We start from the raw sequence: 17,893 nt of genomic DNA on the forward strand, positions 1-17,893 counted from the left end.
ATCTGGGGGGCAATGATATCACACACAGCTATTAAGATGTGATTGATTTTTAGGGGCCTCAGGGTTAAAACCTTCAGTCTTCAAGTACATGTTGGCATTTGTTTTAAGGCTCTGTGTCATGAGGCTGCAATAGGGACTTTTAGATTTGCGTGGACTGAAACGTGTGACGTCCATTCAAGGCAGTGCATTAAAAGGACGTCGATCGTAGCATAGACCTATTGTCTTGGTGCGAATCTAAAAGTCCCTAATGATCTTGTGAGAACGGATTCCGAGGCATATGCCTTTCATACAAGAAGTACAACAAGTAGACATGTCTCAATTTTCTTTCAGTTGCCATGAGCGAGACATCATTAGTGCATAGCTATACTCTCCATCTTAAGTGAAACCCGATAGTATCAATCGTGGGAAACAAGTTTTCTGTACCCAACATGAATGTGCTATAACACAATAGCCCAAATTCAATTGAAATTCACAGGTTTGGTAATAGAATTGGAAACCACACAATTCATATCATCTAATTGGATATATATACTCAGGAAAAAAGGTTGATATCAGAAAGTTTTGTAACTCAATGACATTAAGATTTCACAAACATGGGGGAATAGTTTTTTAACATCTTTGGAAAAAACAGAAGACAACAAATACATGTGGGCACAGAAAATGCAATAAATTAAGGGAAAGTCTCCAATGCCATCGGGGAAATTCAAAAAGCGAGACATGAATGCTACAAGCTCGTCCCATATGCGTCTATGATAAAGTTGGACACGTATATCGGCAAAGCCGCAGACGTTTTAACAATGCTCAGAAAAACAGGATGAGGATATGCCTCAAGGGAAGAGAAAATAAAGCACACAACAATCCACAAACAAGATAAGTTCACAACGGATATCAGCTTTAGATATCAAACTACTCTCTTTAAACCATGGTAGACTGTCTTTGAAACTCACTATTTTTAGTTCCTCAATCATATTACATTTTAAGGATAATCAATTTGTAAAACTATATATTTTTCATTTGCTTTTATATCTAATTTTCAAATTAATGAACCATTCTTTCCTAGAAACTTACTATTTTAGTCCCTCAATCATGTTACACTTTTGGGATAATCAATTTGTAAGACTAAATTTTTCATTTGCTTTTTATTTATCTTATTTTTTAATTAATGAACAATTCTTTCTGTGGTATATTTCATTTCTATATTTCTGTCATTTAATCTCTAATTTGCCCTTTGGCAATACAATTAACCTGCCTTTATATATAGTTATAATGTTTATATTCTTATGTCTTAAAACAAATTTCCATTCTAAACTTTTAATGACACTTTGTTTCTTTTTTTATCCAGAATGCTCCGAGTTACAAATTGTACATCATGAGCAGATAGTGCAAAAATTAATGGAAAATTTGTAGTTCATAGCTCATTGTGCTGCTTATGAATAAGAGCGATTCAATTGAAAATAATCTTTAAAGTCTCTATATTGGCAGAGTAGAGTTTATAATCACTTTTTTGTGTGTATGGCAAATTCACAATTTCTAGTTGAAATTTGGAATAGTACCATTTTTTTCCTTCTAAACATGCATTTATCAAATATACATTTTCATTTGTTAAATTATGAAAGAGTGAAGAAAAAGACAAACAAGTGTTGCCATTTTGAGGATGAAAAGCTGATTCATTGATTTTTCATTAAAAAAATGTACCAATAAAAAAAATTACCATTGATGCCAATTTGAAGAAGAAGGTGTATTCAATTTGGCCCTTGAATTATTCCTGTCCTTATTGAGATAAATATATTGGAAATGAATAAATGGATGAATAAAGATCGACATCATGAAGCATCTTAAAACATACAGGAAAACAAACAGATGGGACTACGAACCTTAACTTTGTCCCTCATCGATCCTTTTCCTCTGACCATGATTTTACAGCCTGTGTCTTTTTCAAGTTGTTTGGCGGTCATTCCTCTGGGCCCCAATATTCTGCCGACAAAGTTGAACTGTAAAAAAATAAAGAGGATACAGATGACAGTTTATTACAAGATAATGTTAGGGCATGAATAGCCTGCTCATACTAAAAGAAATACATGTATACAAAACTCATCAAACTATAGGCCTGAAGAAACGTATACATGTACAAAAGAAACGTTGTACATGTACATGTATAAAGAATCATCCTTTAGCAAAAGGAGCGTACAGACAACTTAACAACATCCTGTAAAGCAGCTGATATCATATCATCAAATCCTCATCATCAAGGTGAGCTCACGATAAGCCCCGCCCAATTATACAACGTTCAGACCAGAGCCGGACCCTGATTCTTCGAGTTTTCGTTCGAAACGGTATAAGACCTACGTTTCCCTATAGGTTGGTTCTTTATGTAATGTTCAGACAAGGACAATGGACTGATCATATACACGTAGCTACATAATTCTCGTACAGCTATACCATGAATTCTGGAAGTCTGAAAAACTCTGAATACAGGGTAAGGGGATGAAAATGGCAGTGATGAGATTGTGATTTCTGGAGCACTGTCAAATTGTTTATCCCTAAACATCTGCCTCTTCAACATCAGCTAGTTGAGTTCATAAGGGAGAGAGAAAGAGAAAGGTAGATCAACAATAGAGAAAAGATGCATAGGGCAAGAAAGACAATCAGAAAGAGATAATGTGAGGAAGGAAACGATCACTGATAAATATGTAGTTCTAAAAACCTTTCATATCATTTTAATATTTCAAAAGATAGAAAAATGTGATGAATTTTATTAGAACTACAGACTTAAGTGACAATTTTACTTCCAATGCTTCAGGTACTATTTCATCACGGGCAACCCAAGAACATACATATTGAAACACCATACTCCACTGCTCCTAACCAAATTTAAAAGAAAATCTAATACCCTACATTAACTTTATCCGCCATATAAGACTCCCTCAGGGGAAGAAAGCTGCTTAATGAACACTCTACAAACATACAATCTAATAGATAGGACTGTGAGTTTTTTACTTGACAGATGCACTTATACAAGGTCGTAAATTAAATTTGGAGAGAGCGGCCAAGTTTTATGATTTGGATACTGCTAAATAAGATTAATGGAACTGTCATAAATTCTCTGCCTAATGTAATCTAGTTTATAACAAAATGCTTCATACTTCAGAGCACACACATATATATGGATTTTAAATTGCTATGTTTCATTACCTCTGTAAGTATATTAGCTCTCTGTGCAGTAATATTACATCAACTAGAAAGTGATATTTCTCAAGTAACTCATCAACATTTATACTAGAAATGTAAAAATGAGAGCTGCAAGGCTTGCCTGCCAAGTCGGGGGATGTAGAGTGCTTTGTTTATTTTCATTTTTCTTACAACTTGTTTCAGGAATTATTTTCCTTTTATTTTGTTCCATTGGCAATAGTGAGAAGTTAATGATATGCAGAACTTTCACCACTTGCACTGATATTACACAAAGCTAATCTTAATCTCAATAATCGATTATAATAGGGCCCCAACCATGTTTTTGGAAGGGGTCCAGACTCAACATTCAAGAGTCTGTAGTATGAATGAGCCCTATATCAAAGATTGAGAAATTTGGGGCGTTAGGACTACGAATGTTGTGAGCGCATGTGTCCCAGGCATAATACTTATAAATGTTATATACAAGCTCTTGTCTTCTTCTAATCAATATATACTTCTCTATTCACAGAAATCTTCATAGATCCACTGCTTTGGCATGGCAACTTGTACGGTATGTTTTTATTTTATTTTAACAAGAGCACTTGTTAGTCTTCTCTAAGAGCTAAAATCACTCCCTGATCTTGCATATTTCTTTATCTCTGGTTCTCACTAAATCCCCCTTGCCTCTTCCATGGTCTATTGGTAATTTGCTTTTTCTATTATTTCCTTTCATCTGATTAGATTTAATCATCTCATTTTCTCTTGTTATTCCTCACTCAGAAGATCATCTCTTCAGTTGCAGCTTGGATGTTTTCTTATTCTCTGTCTTTCTATTCTCTCATTATCTTACTGTAAATCAATCTCTCTCTCTTTTCTCTCCATCTCTCAATCTGCTTACATTCCCTTACGGCTTAATGAAGTCGTCATTGAATGAAGACAAAACTAACAACTGTCCAGGGAGCAGGGCAATTATCTTTGTCCTAATAACAGACATCTTTGAGATTTTAAAAAAAAAGGTGATTAAAGAATTGGTTTGTCTATATCTGACTGGCTACTTCGGTCATGTTTGAAGTGTTTGAAGTACGAAGCAATGTGGGAAAAAACCTTCTCTGTATTTCACTATGTGGGCATTCAGGTGCATTGGTATTTTTTTATTTTTCTCCCTCCTCCCTTCCTCACCCTCCACACAAACACACAGAGATATCATCGGTCCACGTTTGCCCCGAAGAGACAACGCTTTTAGCCACCTTGCGATGGCGACGTGCATTCTGGATAGCTGATCTCAAGATCCTTGCCCAAGGAGTAACCAGAGACGCCAGTTAACTCCCTGAATCTCACGTTTGCTAGAAACAAAAATGCTTTCTCACCGTGAGGCAGGTACAAGCGATTGTGAGTGGCTTTGCGTAACAGTGTCTGAACTATGAGACTAAGCTGATGGCACGCTGCATAGGCTCTTTACTTTAGCTGCTCAGGACACACAGCCAGAGAATGATATACTAAGGCTCTGCTCAAGGCTTTAGGAATTGTGGTTAAGTGTCAAATTAGAGTATGTGCCTGCAGACGAGGTATTGCACAGGTTGGGGCTCAAAGAGTTAACTAGAACACAATCACCAAACCCCACATAATCGATGAACAGAGCCAACATCCAATAGCTTGTGCCCCAAAATAAAAAAAATGGTTGAATATTTGGCCCACTTTATCCGAGGTAGAAAAATGGAGTGGATGGATGATTCGGGATCAATCCTGAAGTTAATGCAAACTTGGATTAACCCCTTATTAACCCTTTGGCAAGTGAATCTTCATTGATAGAAAAATGTACCCTCCGTTGATTCTAAAATAATCTTATTATCATCACAAACATGCACAAAAGTCACATACCAGAGAAAACTATTTAAAAATGATGAATTTCATGCTTGTTCTTTGCTTTTAGTAGCTATTTTTTAACTAATTTGTCAGCTACAAGGTATTAACATATAATTTTTGTACGAAGATTGAATGCCCATCGATCTAGCTCTCTGCGGACAATGTGTCAGCTTTAATGTTCCTCTTTTCCTCCGCAATAACAGAAGCCATGCAGGTGTGAATACCAATAAAATGAATCAAAAGGGTTTGTGGTCTATTATTATGACAAACTCTACTTTACGTCTTCGCAAATCAGCTCGATTTGAACTGAATTGCCCTTAAATTTCAGTCCATTAGTTTAACCCATTTCTAAAATGTAAACGAGATGAGTATCAGGCATATTGCAAATGACGCCTGGGGACGGAGGGGTTAAAGATAAAAAAGTCACAGCATCCTCTCATCGTCTCCGTTTCATCGCCGGCGGCCGTCCGCATGCTCTCAATGCAAATTGTAAAAGACGCAGTGTGGCTTCCCCGGTCGCATCTTTATGCCGTGAGAGTCGCATCTTCAGACGGCTCTTCAGATCGGGACCTGACTCCACTGCCGTGTGGCACGTAATGAAATTAAACCTCACTCCAATCTTATTGACTAACCCCTAGCCTCTTTTGTAGCTCCTGCAGTATGCGTGCCTTCACCGGTGGCTGTTTTTTATAAGAGTTCACAAATCTCATGAAAGCAAATAGCAAAATGTTGCCATCGTAAGAACTGGAGGTATGCAATTAGGTTTGTGCTCGGCTGCATGGTGTTATTTTTTTCAGCATGATTTAATGTTCATTCGGCTGGATTTGACACATTGGTAATTTAAGGCAATGTCGGTGGCTAATTTATCTAGTGATCCCTAAGTTTCATTTGAAAATTGAAAGTTATCATTTAAATTAGCCACCGCTGGGAACTATCTCATTGCTCCCTGATGCTGATCCGCGATCGATTCCTAAACTGGAAGGCATCTTGGGAAGAAATTCTGTTTGCTCACATCGATTAGAACCCAGGTAACATCAACAAACTGTAAAAGTAGATGTTATAGCACGCATACAAATTGAAATCATTACAGGTTCTGAGTATTGCTAGGGATTTCCTTGTCTTCACCCCAGGGGCTATGCTAGAAGCGCAGCTCAGTGCTTTATAGATGAACAATGGCAATCCTCAGATGTCCTTCAGATTTCAAGAATTATGGATGGTTGTTGTAATTAAGCAATATCAACTTGTTTCAGGGATATCTTGGGAAAGAGAAACAAAAAAACACCTAAAGGATTGCAGGGCCTCAAGGTGTAAAGCTCAGTGCTAATGTAAAATTAAATCCTCAGATAATCTTCGAAATTATTGGAGATTTCTTTGCATCAACCTGAAGTTCTGGATAGTTGTTGTAATCAAGTAATATCAACTTTTTTCAGGGATATCTTGAAAAAGAGAAAGAAAAAACCTTGAAAGATGGCAGGATCTCAGGTGTTCATCGGTGTCTTTGCTATCGAAATCAAATGACAAATGCCCCTGAATAATCGGCAAAAAAGAAAATCTCTTTATCAGTCATTAGTATTGCTAAGCCTGAAATCTACTTCCAAGGTAAAATATTTTCAGTTTCAGGTTTGAAGGAAACAAATACTTCTTGTTTCACAGAAAAAAACTGTAGATGTTTCTTTTTTTAGGAGGGAGAGAAGGAGATTTTAACTTAGAAAAAGACGATTAAAAGAGGGAGTGGGGAGAGAGAGAGAGGAGAGAGAGAGAGAGAGAGAGAGAGAGAGAGAGAGAGAAGAGAGAGAGAGAGAGAGGGGGGAGAACTGGAACTCTCTCTTATTTACTTTAACATCTTATGAAACTTATCAGAAGTTTGGATATTTTAAGTATTGAACAACTTGATTTAGAGATCAGTTTTCAAACTATACGCCTGAGCATACCCTATCAAAGTGATGTGAAAAATCCTCTTTTGGTATCACTTGTTCTTCCTTTCCGTTGCCATGACGCAGATGAAGGATCCAGATCATCTTGTTTCACTAACGTCTTACAAATTCTGAGTAAATTTGTGGCAAACCGCTGTAAAATGATGTTGCACAGAGCCGCAGAGAAGAATGCATTTCACCAGGAAGTTATCAGTGTCATTTTTTGACAGCAAACCTTTTCTCCAAATTCTAAACATCATCAAATGTACAAAACACGCTTCTTCTCATCCTCACTAAATTGCTTTTCTGAAACTCTAGATTTTCACCCAAGATCCACACTTTTTGAAAACCAACATTCTGTCTGCGACTACCCAATCATTACTGGCGAGTCTGATTTCCACCTTGATGATCGCAGAGCCGGATCATATTGTTCGGTATCGCGATTCCTCATTTCCTCTGAAGTCAATCAGCCGAGAAGCTGAAAGGGGAAGCTTACCCTGATATTATTTGGATTTTAATAAAAGCAGAAAATGAGAGAAACAAATTCATGAAATTTTGAGCAATTCTGATTAAAAAATAGGAAAGTTATGAATTTATGAAGTTGTCATCAATGAAACACAAAGTGGCAACGAGGAAAATCAACAGAGTAGACAACTTTGCCTTTTATGTATCTCAATCTAAGTAACTAAAGTTACCAATTAGTAAAATTGCCTTCCCAGCGCAGCTCGTGCTTGATGAGGAACGGGCATCCAGCTGGATCATCCACCCCGTCATCCTTCATCATAACTCATCGTAATTGTAACTTTCTTTTGGGGGGATGGGGGGGGGGCTATTTCATTGCTGCTGGTTTATCACAGCTTCTTCTTTAAATTCTGAGGTTTCACTGATTTCATGCACTGATTCTGAATAATACAGAGGAAATAGAGGTGCTTCAGGAAATGCCCGGTCTCGCTTTTAGCATGGCGATTATGAAGATAGCTTGAAAACAGTTTGTTGTTTTTGTCCTTCATACATCCATGCATGCAATCTGCTTTTCAGAGTTAATTAATCAAAAATAAATTCATCCTGGAGGCTTTAGCAGGGTTTTGTCTTTATGCAAGGACAAGAAATAAAAGTATTTTTTTTCTTCAAGGGCCTTCAGAAATGTAATACACACATGACAAAATTGTACATCTACATTGTATAGATAGTGGGCCGTATCATTCATCATAAATGTTCAAGATTTATTTTTAAAAAGAGAAACAGTACATGTACAGTTTACATGTAGGGTATATTCATGGTATTGGTAGGAACAAAATGTAGGAGATAACGAGATATTAGGAGAAAGAGTGAGGAATAGTAAGAGAGAGAGAGTGAGGAATAGTAAGAGAGAGAGAGAGAGAGGGGGATCTGAAAAACAATACTGCAAGAACGTGTTTCAAGAAAATAGGGGGCAATTATTACCAAGAGAAACCAAGAAAATGAGTAAAAACTAATTATAGAGCCACTGGCAGATAACCAAAAAAAAATCATCAGAAAAGATTTGTTCAGCAGTGAAGAAGAAAGTAGCAAAGCACTGAAAAGTAAACAGCATGTCCATGCAATAGAGCAGGGTACAAAAAAGCACACAAACAAACATCTAGTTGTTGAAAAGATGTGAATAGAACGAAGGAGAGTGGGCTAAAGAGGGGGCTGAAAAGAGGTGCAGAACCCACTTCTTTTAATAATCCAGGAACAATAAGCCAAACCCTATAGGGGGGTTGGGGCCGCAACAATAGCAGGCAAGGCGCCCAAAGAAAAGAGTGGTTCAGAAAAAGAAAAGCATTTTTGCTCTTCTATTCATCCTTTGAAGGGAAGAAGCCAAGAGCTATCAGAGCGAAGCCACTGTAGTGTGAAGGCAACCCTAATGATTCTATGGGGCTTCTATGGGATCTTTGCATAGGGGGAGAAGGGTGTGTTCTCATCTGGGACCTGCTGTGATGGAATGTGAAGGACAAGGGCTGTTTACACTGGTGTAGCACCTGTTTAATGTGATGTAGAAGTTGGAATTTGAGAAAAAAAGCTGCAATTGAACTTCCTTGCAAAATCTACACACTAACCGGCTTCTGCTATATACAGTATGTAAGACAAAATAAATAGTATTCAATAGATATACGTACCTGTAATGTAACCTACACTGCTGTTTCAACACCCAGATATTTGCTAATGACTTTCAATTTCGATCTTCGTTTTCATGAACCTGGCAGACCTTTTACTTCCTTAAAATAAACATGATCTAAACTCTAAAATGAAAAGTACCATCTCTCTCAACTGCTCTGAATTATTAATATTTTATGATCCATAAAGAACTCCCCCATGAAAAAGTACCGAGAGTATTGGTGTATAAGCTGCACATCACAGTGATCATAAAATGTGTGGGTGCATGGTTTCATTTTGGAATTTTGTACGCAAGGCACATCATTCTGGCACCTTCCTTGAACACAGTATGAATACCATGATGCCTTTTCACATCTAGGCCTAAGGAGTAGAAACATGATTTATAGAAGCTATAAATCATCACCTAGTGAATTCTCAAGAGAAAATAGCGAGCCAAGAAGTGCAACATTAATATGTAAAGCTTAATTTTTGTGTCTTCACTTTTTTTGGAATTGGAATCTCCCTTTGCAGCATTCATCCACACTCTGATACTAGCAAAAAATGTGAAAAATTAAAATGAAGGTACAGATTTTCTACTAGACTTTTAAAAAAAAAAAGAGAAAAGAAAGGCATCCTCACAAGAAAAATGCTGATTATTTGGCTTCTATCTATCTAATTTTCTTTTTCACAATTTCTCTTTATTTGTTCATTTTTTGACAAAAATCCATGAAATAATCAAATTTGTCAACTCAAGGTGGTATTTGAAGAGGACTCCATTGATAAACTGCACATTTGTGTACTGAAAGAATCTTTGCTATTCTACAGGTACGGAAAGCATCCGACTGCCAGCCCCATCTATTCATCATGCCATTCTCATCCGCCGGTGCCGTAAATACCCGCATCAATTTTTCATCATCGTCGGCCGTTCCTCTCCTGAGCCATCTACCCTCTCTCTATCTCTCTCTTTCGCTCTCTCTGCCTTACTGCACACTATCACAGCTTCCGACGGCGAAGGTACTCTTGGCTCCATGACGGGGAATGATGTCCCACGAGGCTTTGACGATAGGTGTTAAGTTCTGTCTACCGGGGATGAGCCTCATGTATAAATTGACACCAGCGCACTGATTGGAAGTGGGGAAGGAGCATAGCTTCCACTATACTTCTTCCTACCAAGTTGGTGGTAGCGAGTCGATCGGTATATAGAGTTTATGACTGACCCGTTATGATTCAGCCACTGGAGCATGCAGTAAGGCGACTGTAATGCATCATGACCCGATTCATGTCTTCAATTTGATCTCATGTCCTAACTGCGACATGTTATGTCAAATAATGTCATCAAAAAGGCTTTTCTCAAGATGAATTTCATGGTTGATTGACTAATAAGCAGCCATGAATTTTGATTTACATTAATTGAACATCCATGTCTAGTAATTGGGATTTTATTGAAATGCTACTAGGAAGAACTAAAAAATGGCTGTAACATGTTTCCTATTAGCAATAGTTTACACCCCCCCCCCCCCCCCCCACCAAAGGATTTTTTTTTTTTTTTTTTTTTAATCAAATTTTTGGAACATTCAGCAGCTAAATCTACACCTTAAAGCCTCCATGTAGGTAGTTCGAACTTTGAAGCGGATGAAAGAAAATAAATAAATCTTGACTAATATTATGAATTAAACCAATATCCCTAATGAAAATGAAAGGGGATGATAAACGTAGTTAATTATCAGATTAAATCCAATCCACTGTAAATATGACTAAAATTTGCTAGCCAGTCACATGTACAAACTCGTAAACGTAAACGCAGCAGAAGATAAATAACTTGGCTTCAAAAGAAACGGCTTTTAGTGACCTAACCTCAACAATAGACGGCCAGAATTAATCATTTCCATAATGACCTCAAATCCAGAAAGGTGCATTTCTTTTAAAAGACAACAAATAACACTAGAATGGATACAGGGAATAGAATACATGGGAGATTGACAAAGTCAGCCAATGCCAAGTTGCCAACTGAGAGGCCCTTTCATTACGCTGAACAATTTCATGCCAATTCTTAATCAAAAGAAGGGGAGCAGCGGGGTGAAATAATAAGTTTTACAGTGTTTTCAATGAGATATCACGATATCATTCAGCATAGAAATTATTCTATACTTTTGTCCACATGACTGAAATCAAATGTTTACAATTACATAAGGATTTTGATTCCTCCTGACTTACAGCTAAATAAACAACATCCAAATCATGTTTGCTTTATCAGATAAGATTCCACACATGATTTCTGTAATAACAACATCAAATAGAAATAATCTCCAATAAAATTTGAAAAAGAGAATTTTGGTAATATTTATATTAATTCCAGCATTTTGTAAGGAGCCTGTTGAAACTTGAAACTATTCACCATATGAAAAACAGCCATATCCTTGAAAGCTACTTGATATTTACCCAGCTCTGAACATTAACAAAAACCCATTATTCAGGCATGATAGATGGGTAATTATAAACACATTTCTGTGTCAAGCATGAATACAGTTTAATCTGCAAGCTATTTAGACGTTAACCTACATTTTATGTCCTTCAATACATCATTTATCATTGATGCCATATGCAGGACCTTTATTACACACCCAACTCTCCAGCACGGCCTCTATTTAATGAGCCCCTAAAACCTTCGCCCAGTCTGCCTCCTCTTACGTTTTATTTTCTAATGCAAAATGCTGAACCACAGTGAAAAGAGTTAATTATGCATGGATGGTCCTATAATTTATAGTAATAATAATGGCAGGTTCTTGTATAGCTCTCTAACATGCTTGTCAGCCTTGACACTCCTAGTTAGGACACTCCAAATATTGCTATTTTCATATGGCTCTTGAAAGCATACAAACTATTTAAACATTTGATCGCCATCCCCTTCCAAAAAGTTATTGAGGAGCCCTGCTGTATGACCTGGTTATCAAAAGGATTCTTTTCAAACTTAAAACATCCCACTCTGATTTTCCAAATTACTTGAGGAAATCTCGGATATAAGATTTGCCAAAAAAATCAGGCTCGCATTTCCTGAATTTTTTTTAACCCCGTAACTGCCGTGAAAACAGATCATATCAATGGTCTTGTGAAAGCAAAATATAGGCCTACCAATGAATATGGGCAGTTCAGACTATAGAAAAATTGCATACAAAACGTAAAGAACATTGTATGAAACGTTGTATGAAGAATCATTGTACAGCAAAACCGAGTGGACAGACTAGAAAAGGAAGTCATATGAAGACATTTCTAAAAACGAAAGTAATTTTGTGCTGACCGACTGTATTAAGCCCTGTAAGTTATATGATTTTTAAAGGTTTTTAATCAAAACGATGCTCAAGCATTCATTTTCCTATGAAATATTTTTAATACGACCTTGTGACTTGGAGAAAACGTTGTTACCTATCTATACGATGAATTGTGGGAGTCTGAAAGTGGGTTTCTTGCTGGCCCTGTGCCTGTGAGTGGGTCTACTCCATGGGAAATGACCAAAGACAAGTTTCTGTATACCACACTCACTCCCGAAGGCCAATCGTTTTCATCTGTTACCCTTGATCAAGTCCAAATAATAAAAGCCCTTCTATTTGTTATGATGCCCTTGTCCATGAAGAGGTTTCTCTGGAATCAGGTGATTTTGACGACAAGTTTAAGTTTTCTACATTTATATGGATACTGCTTTTTGATGGGAAAATACAAACATTGTAGTTTTCGTGATATGCTGGTTAGTTAGTCAGTTCCAATTTGATTCCATTTTGTTTTAGTTTCAAGGTGAATGTCAAAGTGGACAAGTTAAAAGTTTTATTTTGACTAGGTAGTTTACCTGTTTTCCATTTGCAATGGGGGGGGGGGGGAAATCAACTCTACATGCAGATATTTCTAATATATTTTTAACTAAATAAATGATGACTTAAAATCTTTACAATACAATAATTGTACTTGAAGAAGAAATGGACACGTTACGAAACATGGGGCTGGAAGCGCAGGAAAGTGCTACCGTATACCACTACCAGCACATAGACAAGTACAATAAACAGTCTACCACACGCACTGGTGTCTCTGCACGGAAGCTATTCCAGGCGTAAACTTTCTGTTGAAAAGAGACTGACGATGATCAGATGGGTGATTCAATCTGAACAATGTGTTTTTGCTCGCCTCATAGAAGATGCCTAACAGTCTTCTGTCTGGCACCCAAGCATACAAGGTCACGGGCATTTAAAAAGCCATTTCTGCACCTCACCCTACATTCACACCAGCAGCTTTCACTGTATAGCGATACCAGTCTCCAATAGCTAAATGCATACGATAAGTAGTTCAATTTTTCAAGTCTGAATGGCGTACAGAGAAACGTCCTGTAACAAATGTTATAAATATAGTGAACATCCTTTTTGAGCATCGTTTTGAACGAAAACTGGAAAAAGAATAAGGGTCCTGCTTACGTCAGAACGTCATATCATTTGAAAATCATATAACTGGGCGGGGCCTCACGAGTGCGCACTAATGATTGGCCAGCTGTTATGGCATCTGACCTTTTGAAAATGTTTCTTTATATGACGTTTTTTAATACGATGTTGTTTTCTAGTGTCTACACTCCTTTCCCTTTAATCTACAATGATTCTTATTACAATGTTTCTTGGTTTCATATAAATTTCGAATAGTCCTGAACAGGCTGTAAAAAAAAAAAAGCATTGCATGCAGTTGATTGCCATCTGGGCCAACACCAGGAAACGTAGTGTGTAAGTTAGTATGTGGGTCAATGCATTTGCACATCAGAAAGAACCGACTTGATGTAAAAAGGGATGGGGTGCTGTTTGAAAGGGTGGGTAGACTGTAGGTGGGGTGGTGTGTGGGAGGGGGCAGGTCAGTAAGCATTGTATATTTGGAACTACATGTAATACATAACTTGTGCCTAGAGAAAAGACATTCTAAAGAGTAGGCAAATTTTCTTTTCTGTAGTTGTGCGAGGTACGATCATTCCTAATTACTTTTAAAGACTACTGTGTGCATGTTTTATGAATCAAAATCAATAACTCCATCAGATGCTGTTTCCCCTTCCTTTCACTGCATGAATGGAGTTATATTTCTTAATTTGTCTAATACTGGAAAGGTGTTTAACATAGTTTGATCATAGATCTGACACACGCAGCTCTTCTTTCCTTCCTGGACCCATATCCCGCCTGAGGCCATGTTTCCTGAATCGGTAGGTACGTCTTCATCAGCTCCAGATTACCAAATAGCCCACTATTTCTGATCCTGGATTTTAGCCCGATAATGAAATAGCAGGCTATTTGGCAGGTGAAGGCGCAAATATCAGGCTATTTGCTCGGGAAATCGTCCAAAGATATCTTGAGCTAGTTTGCAAAATATCCTGCTATTTGTCGGGTGCGTCCTCACCAGCCCGAAGACTCTCACTACGCGCGAACGCTGAGCAAAATATCTCTAGCTCGAATATATCGAGCTGATGAAGACCAAATTGTAACTTCGGGCTTATTTTCTTAATCAGAAATAGCGAGCTATTTGGCAATCTCGAGCTGATGAAGACATACATGTACAGTAACTAGTATAAAAGGACTCTTCTCTCAGAACCTATTCTCTCTTCTCCTCTTTCTCTCTCTGAATGTCGGTCTCTCTTGCTTTTACTCTTACTTTCACTGTTTCAGTTTCACTTGTATCTCCTTCGTTCTCTCCCTCTCTTTTTCTTACTCTTTCTCTTACTCTTTCTTCTTATATATCTCTCTCTCTCTTTCATCCTTTCCATTCTCGTTCCTACCTTCCCTCTCATCCTCTCTATCCCTGTCCTCCCATATCTCTCTCCCTTTCTCTTCCTCTCTCTCTCCTTCTCTCTTTCTCTATTATTTTGTCCTCCTATACCTTCCAGTCACCCTCTTCTCCCTTTCTACCAGTCTCTCTACTCATTTCTCCATCTCACCTCTATCTTTCTTTTTCATACATTTTCTAACTCTCTAATCTCCCCTCTCAATATTTCACTTTCATTCATTCCCATTTTCAATCTTTCTATCTCTTTCTATCGTGGGTTATCTTTCACTCTCTTCCTGTCTCTCCCTCTCTGACCGTGGCAAGCTCATCGTCACGATAGCCTAACATCGGAATCTCACGCTCCATTTGTAAAATGGGATTGGAAAAAGGCATTTATTTCAACCAGGAAGCTGAAATAATGGTAAAGTGCAAAGCCAGGCATAATTAAGCCTTGATTAGCAAGCTGGAATCTATTCTGTACCAGGACTGAAATACCCTAGAAAATTAATGATCAACAACAAAACTGATAAATTCATTCATTACAACAGTGAGCAGGTACACTTCACATAAGAAATGCAGGGGGTTATCTATCATGGAAATCAACTTCTGATCCCTTATTCTTCAAGTACATAACCTCATGTGCCTGTATGTGACCTTAAAGTCCTCAGGGCTTACAAATAGCAAACAACAATCATTATGTAGGTGAGAGCCAAAATGAAAGTATGTCAAGAGTCTTAAAAATACTCTTGAAATTCATGATTTCTGTTTCATGGTTCTCTTCAAATAATTAACTTTCAAAATTGAGCAGTAAAAACTAGAGAGCTATAATTAACCCATGGAAATCCAGTGCATTGCTGGTCAAAATTATTTGAACAGTTATACTTATAGACTACCTGAATATAACTTAACCATGCTGAGCATTTCTTTCTTAATTTGATTAACTTTCATTCTCTTGCCATCAAAATATTCACAGATAAGTAAGCTTTAAAAATAAGGGAACAAAATAGCTTGACATTTCTTGGTTAACTTTGAAGCCGTGGATATGCCATGGGCTTCATCATGGCATTTGCAGAATGGACAAACGGAAGTGCTTTGGAAAAGCTAGAGTAATGTTTCATTTTCTATTCCTAAGATAGGTAAGGATAATCCCAAAAGCCTGACTACTGTTTTCTTTTCTTTTCTTATGATAGGTAAGGTTAATCCCAACGGGCCAGGATTCATTGGTTAACAGCTACGCGGGGGAAGGTAGAGCTAATAAATAGTGGGCAGGATCGGCTTTCGCAGGAGACTGTTTACGCTCCAAACATCACTCCTTGGAAAGACTGGACTTGAATATCAAAATAGGTGGTATTACGGGATGGAGTGTGAATACAGTGCGCTGGTTGTATCCATGTCTTGTCGGCATTTGTATGCATTGTGTAGCAGACCATGTCAAGTCTGTCCTCGCGTCATTTCAGAATCAACTCTCAACAGAGAGGAAAGAGTCGGATAAGAGAAGGGAGGGGTAAGGAGAAGGAGAGGAGAGTTCAATATTGCATTGTTATCTTATATTTTCTTGTATTTGACATCAGTGACCTTGCACATACTTATCTAGAAACCTGCTGTCGTTTTGGCAGCTCCACTCTTTAAATAAAATTGAAAAACAATGATGTGTGCTAGCCCGACGTTAAAGGCATTGTTCAATAATGTTTCCAGTTCTACAAATATGAGATGCATGGCCCTACATGTTATCAGAGTAATTTGGTGTAATTCAAGCCCCCCACCCCCAAAAAAATAAATAATTGTGCATCGAAATGATCATGAAGTGTTTCAAAAAAGTAAAAACAATACTCAAATACTCATTTCCCCCAATAGACCGTTGGGAAAAAACGCAAAATGAAATTTTGAATTCCAATCATAATTATCTTGATAATCAGACAGGCGATCTGCTTGTAAATATGATTGCAACATGAGCTAAATTCAGGACTTTGTTTAGAATCTGAGGCAAAGATACCCAATCCCTTTAAACAATACTGAAAAACAATGATGTGTCCCCTTAACCTCACATTAAGGGGTGGGATGCATCAATTGGGGACAAACTTGGCAAATCCTCAAAACAAAAACAAAGCATATGTTTTTGGAGAGAGGAAACATCAAGGGGTATTATGGATCAATAGGCCAATTTACACAGCCCAACAAATATTGTGAAAAACCATCTGTCTTATTATTGACTGCCATTTACAATACTGGAGAACACCCCTAAGAAACCGTTAGTGTTTGATAATTTTGGGGGTTTTTCCCCCGAGTTGAGTCCACTTGTCAGAGTCCTGCATGCATGAGGATGGAAGTGAGAAGAGTAACATGACCCAAACCCGTAATCATTCATTGATGATTTGAGAGCGGGCATTTACACTGCAAAAACCTATTAAATTTCTGCTGGAGTTTAAAACAAAACACTCCAGAAGGGGTCATCGTGATTGAAGGCTGAATACTGAAATGTAAGAAAAAGCAAGAATTTCTGCTTGCAGTGTAAACACAGCTAATGCCATTGCACAGGGAAGTAATCCTCCTTGTTATGTTATGAGGAAAATGCGTTTTTCAGGGAGTCCTAGAAAACATATGTTTGTTTACCACAGGAAAACATTGTTTTTAAACTGCAGGAAGTGTTACTTTATCTGAATTACTCATGTGCAGTACTAGTGTTACATAAGTGTATGTACTTAGTAAATATATGATTTGTTTTGTTTACCAAAGATCAATAATGTTTTTAAACTGCAGTAAATGCTTCTCTGTCAGATTGCTCATGTGCAGTGACAGTTTTATATACTTTGTGTAAATACGCAGGATAATGTTTTGTTTATCAAAGGAAAACAGTGTTTCCGTACTACAGTAAACAAATTAAACTACTAAAGGAGGTGATGAATAAGGACTAATAGATTTGAATGTAACATTGGGCCGACACTCTGCTTGCAACATGCAATAGTGCATTGGCATAGTGGGTGTTGGACGGATGATAAACTATTTGGTGGGCGGTACAGCTACAGTAGAAACAACATCCTAAACTGATGAGCTGAAAGTACAGA

General features: G+C 37.5%; 1 protein-coding gene across 4 annotated transcripts in view; it reads right to left on the bottom strand.

Annotated features, from left to right (window-relative positions):
* The window catches only part of LOC581568 (protein quaking-A), a 100,808-nt gene that overhangs the window by 53,348 nt on the left and 29,567 nt on the right, over positions 1-17,893 (bottom strand). For all 4 annotated transcript variants that reach the window (XM_011682934.2, XM_011682933.2, XM_011682932.2 and 1 more), the window contains exon 3: positions 1,875-1,991. In XM_011682934.2, coding sequence (XP_011681236.1) covers positions 1,875-1,991 — 117 coding nt within the window. The remainder of the gene's footprint in view (positions 1-1,874; positions 1,992-17,893) is intronic.

The sequence above is a fragment of the Strongylocentrotus purpuratus genome, unplaced genomic scaffold (assembly GCF_000002235.5).
Source record: "Strongylocentrotus purpuratus isolate Spur 01 unplaced genomic scaffold, Spur_5.0 spur5_scaffold_21, whole genome shotgun sequence".
NCBI lineage: Eukaryota > Metazoa > Echinodermata > Echinoidea > Camarodonta > Strongylocentrotidae > Strongylocentrotus > Strongylocentrotus purpuratus.